At 33.4% G+C, this 27,017-nt stretch overlaps 2 protein-coding genes and 2 pseudogenes across 4 annotated transcripts in view; 1 reads left to right on the forward strand and 3 right to left on the reverse strand.

Moving 5' to 3' along the window:
* Positions 1–27,017, reverse strand: part of LOC306639755 (olfactory receptor 8K3) — a gene marked incomplete at both ends in the record, with an annotated part of 78,550 nt that overhangs the window by 49,856 nt on the left and 1,677 nt on the right. The window lies entirely within an intron of this gene.
* Positions 3,802–4,740, forward strand: LOC306638982 (olfactory receptor 5J3-like; the record flags this gene model as incomplete). The annotated part of the gene is made up of 1 exon (XM_079102431.1): positions 3,802–4,740. The coding sequence occupies one exon, from the start codon at positions 3,802–3,804 to the stop codon at positions 4,738–4,740; it is 939 nt and encodes a 312-aa protein (XP_078958557.1).
* Positions 12,815–13,760, reverse strand: LOC306638942 (olfactory receptor 8K5-like; annotated as a pseudogene). Its single transcript has one exon. The product of its transcript is annotated as an olfactory receptor 8K5-like (transcript).
* LOC306639002 (olfactory receptor 8K3-like) lies at positions 22,171–23,105 on the reverse strand (annotated as a pseudogene). Its single transcript has one exon. The product of its transcript is annotated as an olfactory receptor 8K3-like (transcript).

Raw genomic sequence — 27,017 nt, forward strand, 5'->3', positions numbered from 1 at the left:
CTCATTGAATGCACTTAGTCATCATTGAGTCTTTTCACTAGAGTTTGGTAGTTCCCATCATTCAGGTCCTTGGTAATTTTTCTTTCCCTGAAGTTGATGTTACTTTGGACTTGTAGAGTCTCATGTTAAAAGTGCATCTTGGGGTCATACAAAGTCTTAAGCAGGTCCTATGTTGATTTCTTAATAAATTTCCTAGCCTAGGTCACTCCACTGAAGCGTTCAGTTCCATATACTCTGGGCACTTCCACACGTGTGTATCTGATTTTTTATTTTCATGTAAACACGACTGCTGTGTTCTTCTTTGCCACCACCATCTATCATCAGAATCTTTTAAACGTGTTCCTTTTCTGACATGGAGTAGCACTGTGCTAACAATCATCAAATGTCTCAAAACACATATTACAAATATTTTCTCTCACTTTTCAGTTGTTTTTGGCAGCAGAGTTGTTAAATTCATGATTCCAGTTACAGCGTTGATCCCAGCCCTCGGAACTGCAGGTTGATTTCCACTATCGATCTAATGTTTAGCCTTCTCCTCATTTTCCCTGTGGTTGTTACTCATTTTCCTCATGTTTCCAATATTAATTTTCATTCATATTTCCTTTTTATTCATTTCACATTTCTAGATATTTTAATACAAGTGTTTTGGGGAATGTGTTAATTCTCGTTGTTAAATCAATGTTCAATCATTTTGATACCCCCTTAATTTCTAATGTGCAATATGGTATCTACTGTATACTATCCACTTGTAACTATTAGTTTGATGGACGCAATTCTTCAACACTCAGCATGCTAAGCTAAAGAAGTAGACTGGCATCTCAGTTGGGCAATGGGTAACCCATAAATCATAAAATTGCTCATGTGTTCAAGTGTGTGTGAGTTTAATTTTGTGTCTTGCTTCTAAAAGCCCTTATTAATAGTAGGTTCAGGTTCCCTATCTTCCTCACCTTCATAAAACATAGCTTGTACTTAATCTGGTCATATTCAGTCATTATCCCTTAGAGTTAAGTCTAACTGACTCAATTATTTTCCATAAATGTTGCTATAATATTTACTAAATTTGAGAACCCTCCATTTTGCTTCATTTTTGTTTAAAGTCTGTAAGCCTTTTAGTTAATTATACACTGTAGGGATAGATATAACTCATGGGGAATTCCAAAATCCCTTGAGAAAGAGAATGTTTCCCAAAGTTTCATCTGCTACATCGTATGATGCTCAATCTATGATAAGGCCCATTAGAGATTGAAAATATATATGGAGAGAGAGAGTCAGAGACACAAAGAGACAGAGAGAGAAAGAGAGAGAGAGAGAGACAGAGAGAGACAGAGACAGAGACAGAGAGACAGAGATAGACAGAGGGAGACATCTAATTCCTTCTTCTTTAGAAAAAAATATCTTAAGGTTTGACTTATTTGTTGTTTCTTGTGTTTATTATTAATTGCTTAAATTTTCTTTTAATTATGTACCTGGAATTATCTTCCATTAGATACTTTAACAATATTTCATATCTTTGCAGGACATATCATTATTAATTGAAATGAATTTTTAGTAAAGATAAGAAATCATGGAGAAAGCATGAAGCCTTTAAGTGTGAACATTTAAAATATTTTTCTTTGGGTAAGTTTATTTTGTGAAAGTAATTTCTCTATTTGAATTATGTTTTATTTGATATGCTAGTCAGAAACTTGTATGTGATAGAATTGAAGGTTTATTAAGAAAATTGCAAGTAATTAAATTAAATTGTACATCACCTCATTCAATTCTGTTTCCAATATAACCTTCAATTTTGTTAAGGATAACCATAACCAGAATAAGAAATAAAATTTAATTTCAAAATTCTAATGGGAAACTCCACATACTTAATTCTGCTTGGAAATGAAAACTACTTATATAAACCTTCCTTGAGAAAATGTTATTTAATTGGTAAAGGATGAGGATATCTAATTTGCAAGGCTTTCTACAATGGTGAAAATGTATTATAACTAGTTCTGCAGGAAACACAGGCCACTAGTTACATATGCTTACTGATAACTTGAACAGGGGTTATCAATCGTGGGAAATTAGGTTTTATGTAATTTTAGTTAGTTTAAGTTTCTGTTTAATATTCACAGGTGGTTATTATAGTGGACAGATCAGATATGGTAGACAAATAGGTCCAATTTGAATGTCAAGGTTTAACTTATGTTGAAGGGACTTGTATTTTGGTAAATAAACTAATAGTCCAGGGGAAATCATTAAAACACATAGGCTGAAATTGAATGTGAAAATTTTAAACCACCAATTTTCATTTCCATTTAATTAAAAATTCAAATGAAATAACATATATTTAAAATTGGGGAAATTGATTGACTAAAATGCTTCCATATGATTTATACATATGCATACCACTACCTACTCCCCAAACCATCTAGCTTTTATATATCATTATATTGCTTACCTACCTAATCTATCTACACTTTAAGTGCTTATTACATACTTAATAAACTCTTTGCTCTTTGTGTGTAGCATTTCCTATTTTTTTAAAAAAATATTGTGATGTATATATAATTATACCAAAAGTGGTTAATGTAATCCCAGAGTAATTAAGTTGATAAGTGACACCAACATATTTTAATTCCAGGATGAGCTAATGCCAACCAATTACTGTTTTGTTAATTAAAATGTATGAGTTAAATTTAATTAATAAAACTGATATTGGTAACCAAAATCATAGTATTGTCTTTATATCTTTATTTCTAAACATGTATCTTCTTTTAACTATAGAATATGGTGGATTGAGAAGGATGGAGGTAGAGAGGTAGAAAAGAAGAGAAGAAAGTTGTATTCTACTGTTGGCTTATTATTATACAATAGAAGACATTTGAATAAAAAGTTGTGAATAACTGAACTTTCACAGAAACTGAATTGAGAAATATAATGGTCATAAATATTTAACATTATAGGAATGACATGAAAAACTGTTCCAGACCAGTGGCTGGAACATTTAAATTTTTATTGACTATCTATGTGTGGACAGATTATGCAAGTGTTTATAAAAGTAATGAAATATATATATATATATATAATATATATTATACACAGACATTTATACAATGAATACTATGTGACAATAATAGCATAAAATGTATGTATTCCAAGCATCATATAACCTATGAAGTCTTCTAAAACTGCTGCATTTAAAGACAGGGAATTTTGTGCTCAGGACTAGATGATTCCACTGAGAGTCTCTGTGTGTTATACTCATGAGGGGAATGTAGAAAAACATGTCATTTATGGTATTTAAAAAGTATCATGCCATCCATCATCTTTGGAGCCAATCCCCTTGCCTCATAACCTTTGTTAATTCACTCATTATATCATGGTACATTTGTGAATTAACTATATAGACAGTAGTACAGCTGTTTTTAAATCTATTTGTCATTGACTCTTTTTATATTCAAAATGCAGATTAAGAGAATTTCAAGTCAATTTGCAACCACCTTTTAATTAGAATCATTGTCCTTTATAGGTATCATCTTCCTAAAGAGGCAGATCCGTGAGGGAGAAATTGAAATTTTTGAGAGCCAAGATGCTTTTTGTGTATATTCTCATAGAATTAAATAATAACTAACACTAAAACAAAATTGAGATGATAGAATAAGGTTTTCAATATTATAAATGAGATTTATATTCAGCAAAAATAAAACTTAATCATCCAAGGGTACAAGTCTGTGAATAATTCTGTTTCATTTTAAAAGCACCAGATTCTTCTGGATATGTTCTAATCCTTTACCTTTTACATCTCAGATTTCGAGAAAAGGAATGGCTGAAGAGAATTTTACAGTTGTTACTGAGTTTATTCTTTGGGGATTGACAGACCGTGTTGAACTAAAAGGTGTACTTTTTGTGTTGTTCGTGGTGATTTATGCAATTACTTTGGTGGGGAATCTGGGCATGATCTTCTTAATCCAAATCACCCCAAAGCTCCACACACCTATGTACTTTTTCCTTAGCTGCCTTTCACTAGTGGATGCCTGCTATTCTTCAGTCATCGCACCGAAACTGCTGATCAGCTTCTTGGTCCTGAAGGAAACCATCTCCGTCTCAGCCTGCATGACACAACACTTATTTTTTGGGGTGCTCATTACCACTGAAGGCTTCTTGCTCTCAGTGATGGCATATGATCGCTATGAGGCCATTGTCAACCCTTTGCTTTACGCTGCAGCCATGTCTCAGAGAAAGTGCATAGTGCTGGTTATTGGGTCATGTACAGGTGGAATAATTAATTCATCCACACACACGGTAAGCTTGACCAGACTGTCCTTTTGTGGGCCCAATGTGGTGAACCACTTCTACTGTGACATTCCGCCATTGTTAAAGCTGTCATGTTCTGATACCTCCATGAATGAGTTTTTGCTTTTGATCTTCTCTGGAGTCATTGCCATGGGTACTTTCTTCATTGTGATCATCTCCTACATACTCATTGCCACTGCCATTCTGAAAATCCGCTCAGTCTCAGGCAGACAGAAAGCCTTCTCCACCTGTGCCTCTCACCTCACTGCTGTGACCATATTTTATGGGACCTTAAGTTTTAATTACATCCAGCCCAGCTCCCAGTATTCTGTGGATCAAGAGAAGGTGGTATCTGTGTTCTACACACTAGTCATTCCCATGTTAAACCCATTGATTTACAGTCTCAGGAACAAGGAGGTAAAAGATGCTGTGAAAAGGGCCACAGAAAAGAGATACTGCTCTTGTTAATTTCAAGGCACTCTTGAATCCATGACATTCTACCAGCCGGTTTCACTGGCCCAGGTTCCCATGAATACGATGTTCACTTGATCTTTTGATTCCATACTTCATTGTGCTCTGAATATTTTTTGTTCATATGAGGAAAGATAGCTAGAAAGTAGAAGTGACCTAGAGCACAATTTAGTTTGAGAAATATTAACTTAAAATCCTGCTCTCCTGGGATATTAGGGCACTGAGCTTTAAATTGACGAAGCAATTCAATAACTACATATGTGTTTTAACATTTAGAAAACTGTGTAAATTTATTAATGTAGATGTACTTTTAGATATCTAATTCTGTGAAATTTTAATGTTTATTTTCACCATTTTCAAACATCTGTATAAGAATTTCCTTCATATTCTTTCTAGATCAAACATTTTTTAAGAAATTCAAATCATTTAATGGATTTAATGTCTATCTTTAATGTCTGCCTACACATTCCAGTTCTGTAATGATGGGTTATTTGATTGGAAAACTTCACAAATTCTCATTGAATTAAGACCACATATTATTAAAATTGCTACAAATAATGTTATTTTAATTTTGGAAATTAAAATAAACCATATTTTCCATTGTTGTCTGTGTTTTAGAGCCTCAGTTAGCTACTGATATCATAGAAAAACTCAGGTACTTAAAACTAGTGAATTTTTTTCAAAGAATTAGAGAAGTTTACAATTTTTTGTTCATGCTGGCAATGCAGACACAATCAATATGCAGGAAACCTTAGTTTTAAAATCTAAAGCAATTTTTATCTTTCTACTAAAGAATATACAAAATTTATCGCAAAATGTGCATGCAAAAGCAGCTACTTTATTGCAGATTACATTATTGCACGTGGAAATATGTTGATATTAAGCAATTGTGATTTTCATTTCTGTGTGATATAAGTAAAATTCTGTAAATTGTCCTTCCATAGAGAATAGCCATATTCACTATTGTAATGCTAATAATAAATAATACTGATAATGTGTTTAATGTAAGTAAACTGTTTGATTTATAGAATATTACTCTGATTCAGTGCTATCTCAGCTTTTCATTATTTTTGACTTCTGTACCAATATTACAATATATTAAATACTCTAATATGTCTTGGTACTTTGGAGTTGTTATTTTCCTTCCACCTTCTTTCCAATGGTTTCAGCTATTTTTTTTTATTTTTATTTTTTTTTTTGCACGAAGAATAAATCCAGTTTAACCACAGAGACACATCCTGAGGCCTTTTTATTTTTTAATTTGATACGGGGGTAGAGTCTCTCTAAGTTACTTAGGGCCTTGTTAAGATGCTGGTGCTAGCCTTTAACCTGGGATGCTCTGGCCTCGTCTCCCAAAGAGCTGGGATTACAGGTGTGTGCCACAGCATGTCACTAGCTATTCTTAATACCTTATATTTTCATTCTTTTCATTGTGTATGCAGTTAATCTTACTGAATGTTTTTCTTTTGAAACATATTTGTGTAACTGGAACACATATCACCCATCCCTTAGACATCTGGTTTAGCTCTCTGATCCTTTAATACCAAAAATATTTTATAGGAAGAAAATGCCACACATTTGTCTTTTCTAATTTCAAATTTGTCATACTGGTACGAATCATTAAAGCTTTGTAGGTTTCCTTTTCCCCACAAAAGACTTTCTACCTAGGCAATTTTGATCTAATGACCTGTCTCAGAATAGGCAAATACTCGTAGGGGTAAAATAATAGAACATTCATTAGTGTTTTCCAAAATTGTATGTATGTTTATAATAGTTCATGTAAAATCAATTGTTTTGCTGGATCAGGGATGATTTAAGAAAGGACTTTGAGATATTATTTAGCATTTTGAGGTTTGAATTTGGATCATTGTCTCAGGTAAGCTGTGTGGCATGTGGACACACACACAGTCACACACGTGTGTATGGACATGTTCACTATAGTTTTTGTATTGAATGCTTCCCAAGGTCTTTGTGTTAAAGGCTTATGTCTCCAGCTTGGTGATATTGGGAAGTAGTGGAATCATTGGGAGGTGGGGCCTGGTGGGAGGACCTTAGGTTACTGGGGGCATGACTTTGATGGAGTGAAACTCCTTCTTTATGCTTCCTCTTGCTCTTTGCTTCCAGGCCACAGGGTGACATGGTGAGCAATTTGCTCTGTCATGTTCTCCTGCCATTGCCACCCAGCTCCACCATCAGGGAGCCAAACAATGGGGACCCAAACAATGGGACTGTCTCATCTTGAACTGGGATCTCTAAACATATGAACTCAAATATATGTCTTATCTTTATAGGTTGATTATTTCAGATGTCTCATTATAGTAATGGAAAACAGTCTAACACAATGATACAGGAATACATGAAAGAAAAATTTCCTAGAAAAAAGATTATGCAATATTCTGTATTAAAACGTCCATTAACCGAGTATATTTCTGCAGGATACATAGATATAGGTGAATGTAAGGCAATATATTATGACTTGTATTATTTCTTCCAGGAAATCGGTGGTAAATCTTTTATTTATCTGCTTGCAATTATCTTTTTTATCTAACTGTTTTAGAATTTCTCTTTATCATTGATTTCCGATATTTTATTGTGTTTTGATTTGGGGGTGGTTTAATTCTATTTATCCTGCTTGGAGTAGTCTTGGGTTCTATTTTAAATGTCTGTTGGTTAGAGTCATAAGTTTTTGCTTTTTCTTATGTTTAGGATGTATGATTGATTGGATGCTGAATATTTGAATTAATGAGTACTGCACTTTTTTCTCCTTTGAAAGAATGTTATATATTTAAAACTAATCAATTGGGTCCTTTTGAGATTTGTTTTCAAGGCAGATGTGTAACAGGCTAAAATAGATTTTAAGTCTAATGTCTCTATTTGATCTACTGCATGATCAAATATGGAACAAGTACTGACTCTAAACTCTGGCTTTTGGAACTCTAATGCCATCCAGTCCTGTCTGATCTCTTTGTCTTGTTTGGGTTACAATTCCCTCATCCATTATTTAATATCCAGTGGATTTTCACTGTAGGAATGAAAAAAAATTATCATACAGGTGCTATTCTAAAGGACCTGTAAAGGAGGAAAGAATGAGTAAAAATAAAAATTGTAAGACATTGCAAGTTTCTGTATATCAGAGTGTTTCATTCTCCATAGTTACTTTAAATGTATATACATTAAACTTAAAGATTTAAAATCAAAGATTTGTTGAAGAGGTTTCCTCCAGTGTGAGTTTTTGATGCCTTATCTAGTATGAATTGGCTGTATTTATGTGAGTTATCTGTGTCTTATATTCTGTTCCATTGGTCTTTTTGTCTATTTTAGTGCCAATACCATGCCATTTTGTTACTATAGCTCTGTAGTAGAATTTAAAATCTGGTATTGTGTTGCCTCCTTTTTCATATTTCTTGCTGAGGGTTGTTTTAGTTATTCTGGATCTCTTATTTTTCCAAATGAATTTCATGACTGCATTTTTTATTTCTATGAAGAATATCATTGGAATTTTGGTGGGAATTGCATTGAACTTGGATAGTACTTTTGATAGTATGGCCATTTTGATAATATTGATTCTACCTACCCAAGAACACTGGGTCTTTCCTTCTTCTAAGGTCTTCCCCAATTTCTTTCTTTATTGTTCTGTAGTTTTCATTGTGTATATCCTTCACTTCTTTTGTTAGATTAATTTATAAGTGTGTGTGTGTGTGTGTGTGTGTGTGTGTGTGTGTTTGTGGTGCTGGGAATTGAACCCATGGCCTTGTGCTTGTAAAGCAAGCACTTTACCAACTGAGCTATCTCCACAGTCTGGGGTTTTTTTTTTTTTTTTTTTTTTGAGGCTATTGTGAATGGGAGGGTTTTTCTAATCTCAACTGAGTATATGACTACAATTGATTACAAGTGTTAATTATGTGTCCTTCTACACATAATTTGCTGAAATTTTTTATGAGTTTTAGAAATTTACTTGGAGTTGGGAATGGGTAATATATATCTCTAATTTAGGCTGCCTCAAAATAATCTAATTGTTTACACTATTGTTTTAGGTTTACAAAATACAATATAAAAAAATTGAGTATTTATATACATATATACATTTTTATATACATATATACATTTATATATACATATATATTTATATATACATATATATATATACACACACACACATGTGGAAAGTGTGGGTATATATCAGTTTTAAAACTGTTACAGAAATAAGTAGTCTCTTGCTGCAGATTTTAATAAGTATTCCCATTGGGAAATATGTAAGGTTCTATGGCATTAATAATGCAAAAGCTAAAGAGGTAAAGGAAATAATTAAAGGAATATTTGGGAATGAATCACATTTATTCTAAGTAAAAATAAATTTCATTTAACTGAATATGAGGGTACAATTTATGTGTGTATGCATTATAATCTGTTTTGATTTGGAAACAAAATATAATTATATGTATTAGAGTATTAAAAAATCTAATATTTGCTTATTAAAATTCTCTCTGATCTCTCCATCCATGAACGTGAGATATTTTAATTTCATACTATTATTATATTGCTCTCCCATTACTCTTTTCATTCTGCTAATATTTGCTTTATATATTTAGGTTCCCAATGCTTAATGTATACATATTCAAAATAGTTATACCTTCTTGATTATATTATTCCTCCCTCAGTATGTAATAACATTTTGTTGTTGCTTCTGACTATTTTTGGCTTATAGTCTGTTTTGTCAGATAAGCCAAGCACTGCATAACATTTCAGTCACATATACACATATGGTGGTCCCATAGGATTATAAACATGTGAAGGCTTTATTTAGTGAAGTCAGACCCTTCATAATGTCATTGCACAACACCTTACTCACATCTCTCTGGAAAAGTTGGTGTAAACGAAGCCATTTAGTTAAGTTCAGATGTACAATGTTTACCTTTGTGTGATAATTCCATAAAATATGCAGTACCATTACTTGTTCAGGAGTTTTGTAACCTAGGAGCAATGGGCCATGTATATGGCTGGGTATGTAGTATACTTTACCATCTAGGTGTGTGTAAATATGCCATGTTCACATGATGATGGAATCTCCCAATGACACATTTCTCAGTTTATTGTTTTATCTTTAAGCAATGCCTAATCTATAAGTGGGAAAAGGACTTAAAGGATCAAAACACTGACTCTCACTTAGGCATTCAATTTTCTCTTAGCTACCTTAAATTTTGAGTCAAATTTCTACTCAGTTCTTAACATAGGCATGCTAATAATATAAGGAATGTCAAAACTGGGCCTAAATTTACCGAATGACTCCCATTCCTTTTCAAGACTAAAGACACCAAGATAAGAGAACTAAGATTATTATTATTATTATTTTCAAGATCTAGAAACTGAGGCTGCCCACCTAAGTTGGAGTAATCATTTCAAGACCAGATGAACCCACTCAAGCAATAACTATTTCCTCAGAGCCCGTTGGATCTGGAAGAACCACAGTTGAAAAAATTATTATTTTTGACCAAAACAGACTGACTATGCACAGTCCTTGCCCCTAATTTCCGACTATTCCATATATAACCTGGTAGTACTCGTCACTATCCTGAAGACAGAGCTTAGGACACTGGGGTCGTGTTACTTCCCCGTGTGGTCACACTGAATAATGAATTCCTTTCCTGTCTTACCACTATTAGTCCCTTTTTGGACTCTCCAGGTGGCAGGAGTCCAAAGCTATCAAAGCTAGTCTGTTGGAATCTCCAGTCAGGCCTCAGAATCATGCCTCTGGCTAAGAACTCCGATAACATAAGCATTTCTACTTCTGCTCTTTTTTATTTTTATTTATTTATTTTTTTTTTATTTGCAGAGAATACTTTTTCTCTCTCCCTCCACTTCCAGTCTGTGTGCATCCTTGAAAATGAAGTGAGGTTCTTGATCTTTTAATCACTCTTGCTTTTTAATGGATAAGTGTTTAATAATCAGTTGTATTCATTGTTTTCTGGTTATTTTGTGGAAACTTTGTTCCTTTCTTTCTCTCTTGCTCTTTTCCTTTGTTGTTTGATGGCATTGTGTAGTGGTGTTCTGATTTCTATCACTTGATTCCTTATGTGTCTACTAGAAGTTTTTGCTTTGTGGTTACCATAGGACTTACATTAAACATGTTATACTAGTCTCTATTTAGTTGACAACAACCTAAGTTTTCTCACATATAAAAAGTTCTGCATTTTCACTCGTCTTCCAATGCACTCATTTTATGTTTTTGATGTCACAGTTAACATCTTTTCATATTATACATCCAGCAAAGTTTAATGTAGTTATACTTATTTTTAAGTTTTCTCTTTTAACCTTAGGCCTCAGTTTTGAATAATGTAATGATGTAGGTTATATAACATGTACATCACCATTACTGTGTAAAAACTTTCCAAGTTTAATTATATGTCTGACTTAACCAGTAATTTTTACACATTTATATGTTCTCATGTTATAGATTTGGAGCATTTCATTTCAGCTTGAATATTTCCCGTTATAATTTTCTGTATATCAGTTCTAGCAGTGATGAATTTCCTCAGAATTGTTTGATGGGGAAGTTTTATTTCTTCCTCATTTATAATTAATTAATTAGGTAGTTGGAATAATAACATTCATTTATAAAATAAAAAGTAATGGACGTTTTAATGATATTTAGTTCTTCAAGTCCATGAACATAGGATATATTTCCATTTGTTCATGTTGTTTTCAATTTCTTTCACCAATGTTTTATATTTTTCAGTGTACATATATTTCACTTCCTTGGTTGAGTTTACTCATAAATAGTTATTATGCATTGTATATAGGACTTTTAAAGAAAATCATGTTCAATTAGTTAATTGATAGTTTGTACAAGCATTTTTTATTTTTATTTGTGAATTTATTAAGGCAAAATTTTTACCTGATGCACAAAAACAGAGAATGTGGATATTAAGGAGGTGTCATTTGAAGTTTGTGTACACATACACATTGCATAGTATTTAAATTAGATTCAACAATTCTGTCTTCTCATTTATTATTTCTTTATGGAGAAAACATTCAAACCCTTTCCTCCAAGCTTGATGAAATATATATCACATTATTGTTAATTATATATGTGAAATTCTTGACTTTCAACTTCATAAATTTGTTTATCAGCTCTAATAATTTCTTTGTGTATGTAATAGAAATATTTGTAGATTTTTAGTTATAAGATCTTAGTTATAAGATCTGCAAAGAGAGAAACTTTTACTCCTTCCTTCCCTTCATTCCCTTTTTTCCTTCCTTTTTAGGTACTATACATTCCTTTTTATTACATAATTCCTTTGGCTAAGGTTTCTTATTTCTGACCTGAGAGGAAAAGCTTTCAAATCTTTTCCAAGAGTATGATGTTAGCTATGGGTTTTCCCTAATTAATGAAGGGCAGCATTACCAGAAAAGGTATTTTTTGGCTATTCCTTTCCCTTCAACACTTCAAATATATTATTCCACTATCTTCTTGACTGGCATATTTTTGATTAGAAATGGGACAATAGACTTATTGACCTCCCGGGATATTTTTAACAGTTATTTTTCCTGATGCTTTCAGAATTCTTCATCTTCTATGTCTGATTGATTTTAATTGGTCTTTTAGAACTTCTTCTTGTATTGAATTTAGTTGGAGACTTCTGAGTTCCCTGAACCTGTACTTCAGATCAGACAGCTCTAACAGACATATATAGAACTTTCCATCTGTGAGAAGCACAATGCATATTCTTTCCTAGTGCAGAGAACAGATTCAAGATTAGATCAGCTGATAGGACACAAAAATCTCTTAGTGTGTTTAAATTAAATCAATAGAATTAGGAGTTGAATTTTTAAGGAAATAAACAAAATTGACAAACACTTAAGTAGGCTAAGAAAAAAAAATGATTCAAATTAGTTGAAGTGGAGATACTATGACTACATGAGATGATGATCATCTTAATGGCCATGAATATATTAATCACTTCATTATGTATAGTTACAAAAATCATGTTATGTATCCTTGATACATTAAAGGAATATTATAAATCACATTTCCTTCATCATATTTTATTTTGACACGAGTCCATAATGAACACTAAACATAATGCTTGTATTGATTTTTAAAGACCCTGTGGAAGGCATTTTTTACATCTTTGTTCCTAATGCATCAAGGGGTTAAGCATGGGGATTGCAAAAGTGTAAAATACAGAAGCCAGTTTATCAGGTTCATAGATGTGAGTGGATTTAGGCTGCACATACATAAACAATAGAGACCCATAGAATAACACCACCCCTGCCAGATGAGACCCACATGTGGAGAAAGCCTTTTTCCTGACTTCTGTAGAATGCATTTGACATATGGCTAGCAGAATCAGAATATAGGATACCAGGATTACCAGGAGGGAGGAAATCAAATTAAATGCCAAAAATAGTATGATCAACAACTGTATTTCCTGTGCATCTGAGCAAAGCATAGGTAACAAGAGAACAACATCACAGTCGAAATGACTGATGACCTTAGAGCCACAGAAGTTTGATGTGAAATACTTAATAGGGAACAAGAGAGCCTGAAAGGTGCTGTAGAGGTATGGAATGCCCACCAGCACATGGCAGAGTCTCTGAGACATGATGACATTGTAGAGCAGAGGGTTGCAGATGGCCACATAGCAGTCATAGGCCATGACAGACAAAATGGAAAGTTCACTGATGATGAACATAATAAAGCAAGCCAACTGGGTGGCACATGCATAAAAGGAAATGGTATTTTGTTCCACAACAAAATTTACCATCATCTTAGGACAAATGACAGTGGAATCTCCAGGGTCAATGAAAGCCAGATGACTGATGAAAAAAAAAAAAAATAATACATAGGTGTGTGCAGGCGGAGCCCACCTTGGCCAGAATGATCATGCCCAGTTGCCCACCACTGTGACTGTGTAGATGATGAGGAAGACCCCAAAGAGGGGAAGCTGCAGCTCAGGCCACCTTGAGACTCGCATCAGAATGAATTCCATTGGCACTGTAAGGTTCTGTTTTGCCATTAATTCCAGTCCCGTTTTCTGGAAAAAAAAAAGGGCGGGGGGGATGTTGTCATAAGGTTTTATATCATGTTGCTGAAAAACTTATATAATATTTGTGATCAGTGGTAAATTTTCTTCGTAATAGTTTATTGAAAAATTATTGTTGCATCTCATTTTGAAACTAAAATAAAGGGTGGAAGATTCTACGGCTTCAATTTTAACCTATCAGGGATTTTTATGAAAGACATACACTGATATATTATAAAGTCTAAATAATACCAACATTATTTTGAACAATATGCATTGATAACAAATCCATGTAGATATTAATATAGAAATAGTAGATTACTTCAATTACACAAAAAGTCCAGGTTTTCTTTTGTGTACTTCTATCTTTGTCAGAGATTTCTTGTGCAATATTTATTTATTTATTATTAGTATTGGGGATGGAATTCAGTTGTGCTCCCCTCTTTTTCAATTTTATTTTGAGGTAGGGTCTTACCAATTTTCTGAAACTTTCTCTAATATTTTCAATCCTATTACTACATCCAGCTTGAGTCACTGAGATTATAGTTGTCCACTGAGATTACAGTTGTGCCACCTGACTGGGATTTTGATGCTGTCACAGAGGCAGGCAAAGATACCAGATGTTAATGAATCTCAAGTTTTAGAGTCCCTTATTTACACTCGTAGTTCATGACTGAGTGCTTAAAAATGCACTCACTAATTCCCATATCTTTGTAAAAGAGGCAAATATAATGTATGTTGGTCATGATTGGTGAAGTCCACCTTCTTTTGTTTGCCAATTTCCACTCCATCACCCTCAACTAATATAGGATCAAATGGTTGGGTCAACAAGCATTTGTGCGGTTCATGTAAGAATACCTAATTGATAATACATTTTGATGTTTATTGCATATACAATATATAATGTATAATAATAATTACATATTATATATAATAAATAATAATATACACATATTAGATTTAGTTCAAAATCAATGGAATTTATCATTGAATTTCTCTTCTGGCATAAATATGTCCCCTAAGAACACTCCTACACTATAGGCTAAAGTTTGTCTGAAATATCATAAATAAAATGTATTTTGTATTAAAAGTTTATAACACTTATAAAATTACTTGAAATTTTAAAAATTCTTTTTTTCATCTCTTATATTCATTCTTGTCTCAATTTACATATATAATTTTGTTTTTCCTTTGTTAAAATACCCCTCCATTATATAAGCTCTAGACATAAAGATCTGGAACAAATTCTGCCAAAACATGCCAATATTTCAAATAATCAGACATTTTGATTATTTAAATTTATGTACTTTTTATAAAATTTCCACTAAAGTACAATAAGGTAGAGATGATTGGATATGTATGAATTTACACAAGATTTATTTGAGCATTTATTTTATTACATCTTACTGTCACTTTATTTCTGTGATACCTACTCCCTTGTCATTTACAAATCTATGCAGGCAGTCAGAACAACAAAGTGGACCTGCACTAATCAAGGGTGGGGAGGTTGCTTTGCCTAAGGTACCTTCACACTCACCTTCTCCTCAATGAACACCTGTATTGCATAAGCATGATTTTTAATTAGAATACTGTTCAGAATCTAAAATACTCAGTCAAAAAACATTTGGGATAGAATTAACATCATATTATAGCCTGAATTATTATCAGTGTTAGTGTGAAGGACTACCAGGTAGAAACTCCTGGAAGACCACCACAAGAGACAGTCCCACAATTTGGAGCCTATGGATCCTGGAGGTACTTCGTGCCAGTGAGTGACAGTTCTAGGAATCTAAGTTCTCTGTATGCCAGTTCTGCCTTTCTGATACAGAGCAGGGGGCAAAGGAAAGAGCAAAATTGATGATTGATGAGCCAATTCCATCCTTTTTAACCAAATGAAACCACCCAATGCTTCTACATTCATTAAAGTTCTCCTTTTCTATTACATTCCTCTCCCACAAATTATACACTTTGCAGATTCCTGTGCCTAAATCATCTGAGAGATTCAGAACATTGCCTTGATTTTCCCACTGATGGTCTGGGACACTCTACCCATTCCTCAATGAGAAATGATGATGACTAGACTATTTGGAATTAGAGCCTCATACTTCATGAATAACATATATGACTTTTCTGTCAGAAGGCAAACCCGTAATGATCATGATACCATAATGGCATATTGCCAGAGAAAAGGTTTCACTTCTTTTGGATAATGTCCAGTACCAATTTATCAAACATAAAATCTGCTATGATTTTCATTTGTAGAAGAACTGAGAGGAATTTTCCATGCAATTGGAAATGAATCTAAATTGCACGAGTCGAAGTCTTTAAAAATGCACTTCATTTGTGCCTACTGCCTGACACCTAAATCAAGAGAAAGACAATTTTTAACACCAAGGAAAAAGTTCCCTCATATTTTATGCCCTCCATGCCCAACACTGCCTCCAACCTAAGGACAGTTTCCTAATATCTTAATCCCTCCAAACATTTTGATCCTTCCCCCAAAATAGTTTTTAACTCTTCTCAAATTCATACATGTAAAATCTCACAAAACTTACTACTGATTTGGCATCTTTAATTCAGTATATTGCTTTTGAAATTCATCCACAAGTTTGTTTTGCTACGTGATTTTTCCATTGCACTAATGTACCATATTTCTGTAACTGTTCTCTTATTGATGAGTGTTTGAGTTTTGGGTTATTAGGGAACTCTCCTACACAAGTATATTTGTTGATATGTGTAATAATGTTTATGTTTATGAGTCTAAAAGTAGGATCACTGAATTTAGATTATGTTAAAGTCAATTTTAGAAGAAACCCTCAGTTTCAAAAAGTTCAGTTTTGCATTACCAACAAATATGAAGTATCAAGTTCTGATTTTCTCAGTGTTCTTGCAAATATTTGATAGAGGAAGTGTATTCTTGGATTTTAAACTTGAAATGGGATATAATGCAAGGGAATATCTCACTGTGATTTGAATTTTTATTTGTCTTATAACTAACAACAAACAATGGTGATAGTCTTCCAGATACTTGTTCATTAATTTGTGGTCTTTTATGAAATTACTGAACTTTTGCCCATTGAATGTTGTTATTTTTTTTCTCTTTAAATTTTTACATGCACTGTAATTAAAACTAGTTTTTTTTTTTTCAGATTTTCTTCTAGAAGTCGTATTGTATTGACTTTCATTTTTGTTTCAACTTTCATTTTTGTTTCTTTGACACAGATCTCTCAGGGATGTAAAAGAGAAGTTTGTTTCCACTAGAGGTGGCAGAAAGTTCTCCACCACCCCAAACTTTCACATGTGCAAAATAGATTTTGATGCAGGGCATAAATGGACTACAGGGCCCAGAAAGCTCACATAGCCTCAGCTAAGGGTCTAGGGTCACTGAACACTGCTAGAAAGGAGGAAGAGAATGTAGAGCCAGCTTTTGTTTGCACAGAAAACCTTGTTCTAATTTTCCTGTATGTTTATATATCAAAAATTTTTTAATGTTATACTGGACATACGATATGCTATTGAGATGTGGGTTGTAGTTTGTCTACTGTGCCAGGCTAGCTCAGATGCTGGTAAGGGTGCCGAGTCACGACCCGGACTCTGGGAGTTGGGTGGAAGCAGGCTTGTGGTGAGCAGCCTGCAAACTCCTTTATTGCAGGAACAGCTATACATATTGTAGGTTTCTTACCCAATCATGGTGTGCCACGCGGAATCAGACCACCAGGTTCCTATACAGGTTCCCTTGGTAACACTGAGTCAACTTGGGGCAGTTGTTTACTTTCCTAGGTAGGAGAAGCAAAAGGCTCCTCCCTGCAAGTTTACACACTTGAGATGTTCACTGCTGCCAGCCAAGAACTAGAACTTCTCCCAACGTTGGGTATTTTTAATTATCCTCTTTAAGAGTGTCAATTTTATTTGATCATTTTATAATTTTTATTTGAGAAGGAAATTAACATGGTGTGCCTGAGATTGCAAACTCTCCTTAAGTAGCTCAGTGGCAGAGAAGTTGCCTTACATGCACAAAGAACTGTTTAGTCCCCAGTACTGCAAGATAAATAAATAATAACTATGATTGTAAATGCAAATATCACTTGATATTTTCTTCTATTCTAGGCTTCTAGTACTTTCCTCCTATGTGATACATGGTTCAGGGGCATGGAATTGGACAGAACTTATATAATAATATATATTACTTTTTTCTTTCTGTATCCTGTCTGGAATTCATTCTTAATTTTCCTGTGGCTGTGATTGTCACACACTTTGCCTTTTGGTTCTTTACAAGATATGGGTGCCGTGTGAAATTTCTATCTAATGGTCTTGAGCGATACGTTCCCTCAAAATATAAATTGTAAAACGGAAGTCATTCATTACCTTAGTGTCAAATCTTACTTTAGAAGATGTAGAGTTTTCTTTTGGCAGGCAGTTTATTTATTAGCATGTCAGTTTATACATACTTCGAGGATTAATGCTAAACTCTGTTAACATAGGGTTTAGTGACTGCTTTCCTCTGGGTGAATTCCTCAGTCTGCAGCAGTCTCGGGAATGTCCTAAGTTACTATTAAACTGCATCACTACCAGTTGCCAGAATGTTAATACATTCTAATCCTATGTGACCTGGTAATTTTCATCACAAAGATTCTGGAAATTTCTCTCTTCCTGATAATTCTTCCAAAATTTGCTTTATGAAATTACACTATAATGTGTATTTTAGTGGTCATCCAAAATCTCAAAGAGACTCAGTACTGATTTCCTACTCCCTTTTCTGACCCCACTCCATTCTCAGCTCCAGGCACTTCAGTCTGGCTGGTTCTGACTTTGTGTCCTCATCCAAATACAATCGTCGATGTCTCTTTATGTCCTGTCACTAACCCATGTCAGGAACCAGTTAAGTACCCTTTCTCTCACAGATCATTGTCCCATGCACAAAGTGTCAGGTATCTGTGAACAAATGTTATATCTTTTTTTCCAGTTTCCTGTTATTTTCCAAAGTAATTGGGGAAAACCCAAGAATCTAGTTACTGACATTGACAAAATTTCTTAGGAAATACATACCACTGATTTCAAAATTTCAGTATAATTTTGAGTATCCTTCTCATTTTTTCCTGTGTGATAATACGTGTTTCCAGTGATTTATAATGTACATTTTAAAACATATTTCTTATTTTTATAATTAATGTCTGGATATTTTGATATAAGTGTTTATTCATTCTCCAGTATTGTTAAAATGAATCTTCATTTTCATGTGTTTTAATGAAATGTTTATTACTATTATTTTATTGAAAAATTATAATTGCATATTTATGGGGTACAGAAAGGTGAAACAATGTGATAAAAACGATGACCATTCTTCTACTCTGTACTTCTGTGAGTTCAAGTTCAACTTCTTTAGATGACAAGTTTAAGTAAGATCATGTGTTATTTGTCTTCTTGTGCCTGGCTTATTTCAGTTAGCATATTATCCTTCAGATGTATTCATATTGCCCCAAATGACAGGAATTCCTGCTTTTAGAGCTATGTAGTATTCCCTCATGTTTATATACCACATTTTCTTTATTCATTTGTGTACTGATAAACACAGTGGTTTCCATTGTTTGACTATCGTGAATAAAGCAGCAGTCACCACAGGAGTAGAATGTCACTTTCACATATTGATTCCAGTTCTTTGGATATATATGAAGTGGGTTACTGGGTCATATGATATTTCTATCACTGATTTTTGGAGGAACCTCCTCACCATTTTGATAATGGTTGTAATAATTTACATTTCTACCAACAATATATGAATTTTGTATTGTCCAAGTCCTTATAACATTTGTTACCTTTCATTTCTTGGGAATAGCCATTCTGATAGGTATGAGGTACTCTCTCATTGCATTTCATAGTAATTACTGATGCTGAGTATTTTTCACATATTATTGACCATTTATGCCAATATGATTTATGCTTGTTCAGTTCCTTTGTCCAACTTTCTAAAATTTATTTTTATTTATTTATATTTATAAAAATAATATGTAATAGTGGGCTCCACTTTCTTACATCCAACTCAAGGAATATCAAATTAACTACACCAATGGTCAATCAATACCCAGAGTGACTAATGGTCTACTGTTTTGTCCTATATTGCTTACACAGATAATAAATCTTTTATTGAAAGTTTTTGAATATCATTATTTTCTGTATAGAATAGAATGAGTGACTTCTAATGATTGTGACTATGTGTACTATTTTAATTTTTTTGAGTATGTGTGCATATGGTAAGGACACAAACTTTTAATTCAAGTAAACAAAAAATATTGATAACTTGTCACCAACCTATATGATTGTATAAGCTTTGCATATCCTCTTGTATATTTAAATCATCCTGGATTACTTGCAATGCCTAATACAATGTACATATCGCACCAATAATTGTATGTATGTTGTACTGTATCTTTTTCTATTGGTGTGGTTTTTATTATTGTGCTGTTATTTTTATTGTTTGTTTCATATTTGGCTAAATCATAGACTTTGAACTAAATGGGAATGATTATATGATATACTGTAGTCACCAGTGGTACTCATTACTCACCCTTTTGCCTTTTCTCCTCCTGACCTGACACCGAAAAAGTCAGATCTTAGTTTCTGTTATCTCCAAGTGACAACAGTGAAGCAAATTAAGAGACAGTGCCGAGTGATGGTTAAGAGAATATAAGGTGGAGAGAGATAAAATGACCTTGAAAGCTGGTTTTAATCCCTAATAGCTTGGTGAACTCTGGCAATTTTCTCACCCTACTCTCAGTCTCTATTTTAACCTCATGAAAAATAGAACTTTTATTAGGACATATCTACTAATGTGAAGCTAATGTGAAGGCTAAATTAATTAAGACATGATTCATTACTATTACATGATTGTATTGACCTCCACTTTGGAAATTAATTTTAACTGCATCAACCATTTCAAAATATTATGCTCACATAACCAGGTACTACACACCTGTAAATGTTATTCCAAAGGAATATTTTATTGAATTTTATTGGCTACACAAAACTTTTATTTCATTATGGAGATGTAAACAAATATTCAAACTGATAAATTCAATAAAGTCCTAGAACTATTACACAAAATGAAATCAGGAGAAACGTCTCTGGGGAAACATGGACAATGGTATGGAGCAACTCTGGATGGAAAAATCTTTATCCTCTCTTATGTACATAACCTTACTTTTATTGGAAATATCCTCCAGTGCCATCTATGTATGGGATTATTTTCTTGAGCTTCTTACAAGTGAAATGATCAAATGATGCAGAAAAATTGTGAATGCGCATGAAAATGTAGTGCATGAAGGATACTGCTCCCCATAGAGAAATAGCAACCCAATGAAAGGGAAACAATACAATATCATGTAATCATCTTTTCAATTCAAAATCTGATAAAAACTGGAACTTTACATTAAAACAATGATAATTACTTTTGCTTTACAAAAATAAGAAATTATTACAATCCATGAAACAAACAGTCATAAATCAATGAGAAACAATCACTTTAGAAAAAAGTGACAACCCAAGGGCTTCTATGAATGGCTGAAAAATATTTCCTTAATGGTACATCCACTGATGCCAACCAAGTGGACTGATTGAAACAAATTCAGGTGCCTATGAGGACACACAGATTACTGGTAAACAAAATGTATCCAGTGAATAGATTTATATGTGGAAATGAGAACTTCAATTACAGAATGGAATTGCAACATCCAGAATAGTTGCATTTGAGCAAATTCCTATGAATACTTGAACTCTTCACAACAGGTAAACATCTTGCATCAAGTGCAATTCCAAAATACCCCAGTAAAACTGGCAAAGACTGAAACAAAGAGAAAGGAGTTATATGTATACCAACACATACAACACAGGTAGAATTGCAACCCTGGATTTTATTAAGATGGGTAAGAAATGCACAGAAACTCTTGCCACTTCTCTCTGCACCTCCTACTGTCCAGTATGCCCACTCAGCCTGCTCACTTCCCTTGCTTGCTTTCTTCACAAGGAACATTCCATTGTGCTATAATGTTGACTTACATACTGACATATTATATATATTATGCATTCATTGACCTCTTTCAGGGAAGGTAAATATATGTTACCATTTTATTCATTCATCCATTCATTCATTCATTCATTCATTTTTGAAGTACTGGGGATTGAATCAGGACTTCATGCATGATAGGAGAATGCTCTACCACTGAGGTATATCCTCAGTCCTTTTACTGCTGTTTTTTAAAAGCAATCATTTTAGAGTAGGTAAAAGAATCTAGAATATATGACCACACATGGATACATGGTTGAATGCATTTGTTCTTGCCAATGACTCTGGATGCACACAGACTAAAATTTTATGTCCATAATCAAATTGATAAGAATCATATTGAGAATATTAAGAAACAATATTACATAAATTTTTCCACATCCTTTCTAGGGCACACTTTACATCTTTGTTCCTCAAGCTGTAGATTAAGGGATTCAACATGCGGATGATCAGAGTGTAAAATATGGAAGCCACTTTATCAGTGTCCAAGGAGTGACTGGACTTGGGCTGCACATACATAAATATCAAAGTCCCATAGAACACAGTGACCACAGTCAGGTGGGATCCACAGGTGGAGAAAGCTTTGTGCCATCCTTCAGCAGAGTTCATCCTGAAAATGGCTACAATGATGAGTAGGTAAGAGAACAGGAGTATCACAAGACATGAAACCAGATTAAACCCTGCTGAAATCAAAATGATTAACTCAATTTCATGTGTATTTGAGCACAGCAAAGATAACAAGGGAGACTGTCACAGAAATGACTTATAATCTTGTTGCCACAAAAGGGTAAATTAAAAATTTTTATGGTGATTAGAAGAGAAACAAATATACTGTAGAGGTAAGGAATTGCAACCAACACTTGACATAGTCTTTGAGACATGATGACTGTGTAGAGCAGAGGGTTGCAGGTGGCCACGTAGCGATCATAGGCCAACGCAGACAGAATAAAAAGTTTACAAATGAACACAAGAAAGAAAGTTAGCTGCATGGCACACAAAAAATAGGATGTTGTATTCTTATCCACATCAAAATTTACTAACATTTTGGGGCCCACAACTGTAGAATAACCAAGATCTGTAACAGACAAGTGTCTAAGAAAAAAGTACATGGGTGTTTGTAGGCCGTGGTCCACCTTGATGAGGATGATCATGCCCAAGTTGCCCAGCACAGTGACCACAAAGATGATGAGGAAGAGCCCAAACAGTGGAGCCTGCAGCTCAGAGAGCAATGTTATACCCTTCAGAATGAATTCACTCACCACCGCGAGATTTTCCTTTTCCATCAAAGATTATCCAGAACCTATTTGGATACAGACATCAGCACAGTCAATAACTTCTCTGAATTATGACTTGGGAGATTTTTGGTATGTAAGCTTGTGTAAATAATTCACACCCTAACTCCCCAATTTATGATATTTGAAAATAATTAAAAATGTATCTACATGGTACTATAGATACACACAGACAGATTGGTGGTTCTGTTTCTGATTTTATTTCCAATATCTAGGAATATATTCTAGGCATATTCCTTGTTCCACCTCTGTAGTGGTCTGCAATTGGTACCCAAAGGTTAGAGGGCAGTTGAACTGTTAAACATTTTAATATATCCAATATGTAGCCCAAAACATCATTAGGACTACTGTTGAGAAACCCCACTTATACAGATAGGTAGAAGAATAGTTAGATGAAATGGAGATATATGTATATATTTTAAAAGTTGACACAAAATTAGATTTTGAGTTTATTATATTATCATCTCACTATTTTTTTGGTGTAATGATTCCTTTTACTCCATGCTTAATACATCAAATACACATATTTCAATAAATATTGGGACAAAAACAATCTGTGGCAATTTAGTTATTGACTATAAATTTGATTAAATTTCTTCAAATAATTTAAAGTGCAATTAGTAATTCTTTTTTGGCTTGTTAATTGCTTTTCAAATTAGTTCATTATGGATATGCGTAAAGGTAAACTATTTATTGTTCTGTATTTGTCAATTATATAATTTCTATCTCAGTGACATTTATGCATTATCTATGATAATATGAGATATTCAATTTGATGATATAAAATATTATCAAACATGTATTGCAAAAATGTATAGAAACCTCTCCTCCAAGACAGGCCTGTGAAAACCTTTAGGCCCACAAGTTTTTTAGCTTCAATATGCTTGATAGATATCACATAGGTGTCTTAATAAGAAGACATCACAGTGTGGATTATTTGACTTTATATGGAAAAACATGTCAGAATATATATGAGTATGCAGATAGCATTGATGCTATATTTTATTTATATACCGATTAATAATTGGGCAAGTAACATAAGTTACCTAGAACTTATTATTCATTCACACATATCAATAGGCACATATAAATATATCTATACAAATACATGTGTAAATACTTGTCCATATACATATGTATGTGCTTATATGTATATATGTATGTATATAGGTATGCATACACACACACACACACACACACACACACACACACACATATATATATAATTTTTGAGAGGAAGAAATGGAAATAAAATGAGTCAATGTATAAAGAATTCCAAAGAGACAAAAGAAGGTAGAGAAAGAAATAGAAATTATACTTACATAATGAAAGTTGCAGTAACAGAAATCTTGTAGTTAACTATAAGCAAAAATAATTCACAAATTTATCACCTTAAATATAGAGCTCATTAAATGTTACTTGAACTAAATCAATTAAAATATTGCCCAAGACCTCTTGCTATCCTATCCATCCTTAATGAATACACCTTTCCTATATCAGAAATCAGGGGGGCTGGGGACAAGGCCCAGTGGGAGAGTGCCTAGCCTGCATGTGGCCCTGATTTGATCACCAGCAACAACACCTCCCCCTGTGAAAAATAAATAAATAAATAAACAAATAAATAAATAAATAAATTGGGAATTTGTGTCAGATTATATTATTAGAGAAATATCTGCAGTATGTACAACCAAATAACATATAAATCTAAGTTTTGCTTGCTTTTCTTTGTTTTTGTTTTGCAAGCAAGAAAAGTAAAAAAAAAAAAAAATAGTAGATTGCACAAAGTGCTATTTCTTACTGATTGTGGACTTCAATGAAATGAAAGAAACTACTTTTCCATATATTATTATCTCCTATGATTACTGATCACTGCTATTTTTAAAATTACACTCTAAAATATTCTATTTCCTTTTTGTCACATCACTATGCAAATTTCAGAATATTCTGAGTATTTCCCATTAAAATATAATTGAATACTTAAAAGACTCCTCCCAGTTGTGTTTCACAGCTGAATGAGAGATAGACACTCCCTCTATACTATTCAAGATGTGAAGATAGAAGCAGATCCACATATCTACTTAAATAATCGTTAAATGCGATAATATTTTAAAAGTCTCACAAAAAAAATCCTAGAGTAATTGATAACTATTGGGAAGGATATCCAAATGAATCCCTTCAGGTTTATAAACCTGACCTTAAAAAAATAAAGTAAAATAAAACACCCTAGTTATGTTTCATTTGGTCTCAGTTTGGACTCTATGTTTCATTATCTCTCAGTTAGAGATAAAATTATTCAAATGAAACTTAAACAGTTTTAAGTAGTACCATGATGATTTTTCAAGTTTGCTTATGAGCATTTAGCTCATCACCTTCATGATAACATGAACATATTAATATAATAGAAAAGGAAAGGACTTATTTCTACTAAGGCACTACTCAATGGTGGAAATCACAGAGTTTAAAATGAACAATAGTATTTTGCTATGGTTTTGACATCAAATTAAAGTTAAAATTTGCAAATGTTATTGAAAACTTGTGAATATCTCCAAAACATGGCATCAGGTGAAACATTTTGTGTTTTACCTCTAATGAAATCTCTATCTTGGCTCTATCAAATGTTTCTCACATGGTCTAGTGAGAAAATGTGTGTGTGTGTGTGTGTGTGTGTGTGTGTGTGTGTGTGTGTGTGTTAGGTGAGGTCTTCATACAAGCTAGGGAAGTGCTGTATATTGAGCTGCATCCCAAGCTCCCTTGGTCAGTTCTGTTTCATTATTTGGCTCAGCATGCTTTATATTTTCCAGTTTCTTCATATGCTTGAAAATAATAAAATATGTCCAACACTTTGTGGTTATTAATTGTGTATGTTGAATAATTCTATATTTTATAAATATAATTGAGCTTTGTTCAGGGATACAGTCAGTTGGAAACAAGTTAATCCTTTTGGATATTGCTTTCATGATTTCTTAAATGAGTCTAGAGCAGTGATTATTCTAGGGTCTAGGGCAAAGTACACTGCTCTAACGGAGTAAATCTTTTTGAGTGCTATATGTAACTCCCCCTTTCATATTGCCTATGAGGTGGACACTGCTCTCTTCAATGTTTAGATTAGTTCTCTTCAATCTTGGGTGGTTGCCATATGCATGTGATAATCAGTCACCTGATGAGTAATTGAAGATGATTATCCCAAAATGGCATGCCCTTTCCCTCTCTCTCTGATGCATTATGTATTATTATTATTATTATTATTATTATTTTGTGAACTATAACTGGCTTGTTCTTAACAGGCTCTCCACTTTGTATCTTCAGCTCAATATTTTTCTAGGCATCCCTCAGACATTCTTAAGCCAAGAAATAACAGTACTCATTTCATTTGTTTTTTACCATTTGAAGAAACTGCCTTTAATTGACTGGTGTCAGCTTTTAAAAATAAATGTACGATATATGTTGTTCATTTGTTTCGTTCTGCTTTGTCTTTGTTTTTCTTGTTTTGTTGGGAGGCTAAACTAAGTTTCCATTTCTCAGTATTGATTGGTAGCAGAAAGAAATACTCAACATATATCAAGGTGCACCATAAAAATATTCTTTTAAAAATAGTCTTCTTTGCCAATACTCTCACACCCACATCAAGGTGTGCAAATGTTACTGAGTTTTTTTTTTGTTTTTTGTTTTTTTTTAAGGTCAAGATTCTCATCCCTTTTCATTCCTGTTCCAAACTTGGCCTAAGACTGTATCCACTTCTGAAACTGTTATAAATAAATTCCAACAGGATTTTCTATTTTCCGTCCTCAGTATTCCCTGGTCTGTTATTTAACAGTAGTCCAGCTATCCATTATCCAAAGGTAGATTGCATCCACCAGAATAAAGGACGAATTTTACAATAGCCTAGATGGTATCACTTGGTCA

Source organism: Sciurus vulgaris, assembly GCF_902686455.1.
Source record: "Sciurus vulgaris genome assembly, chromosome: 11".
NCBI lineage: Eukaryota > Metazoa > Chordata > Mammalia > Rodentia > Sciuridae > Sciurus > Sciurus vulgaris.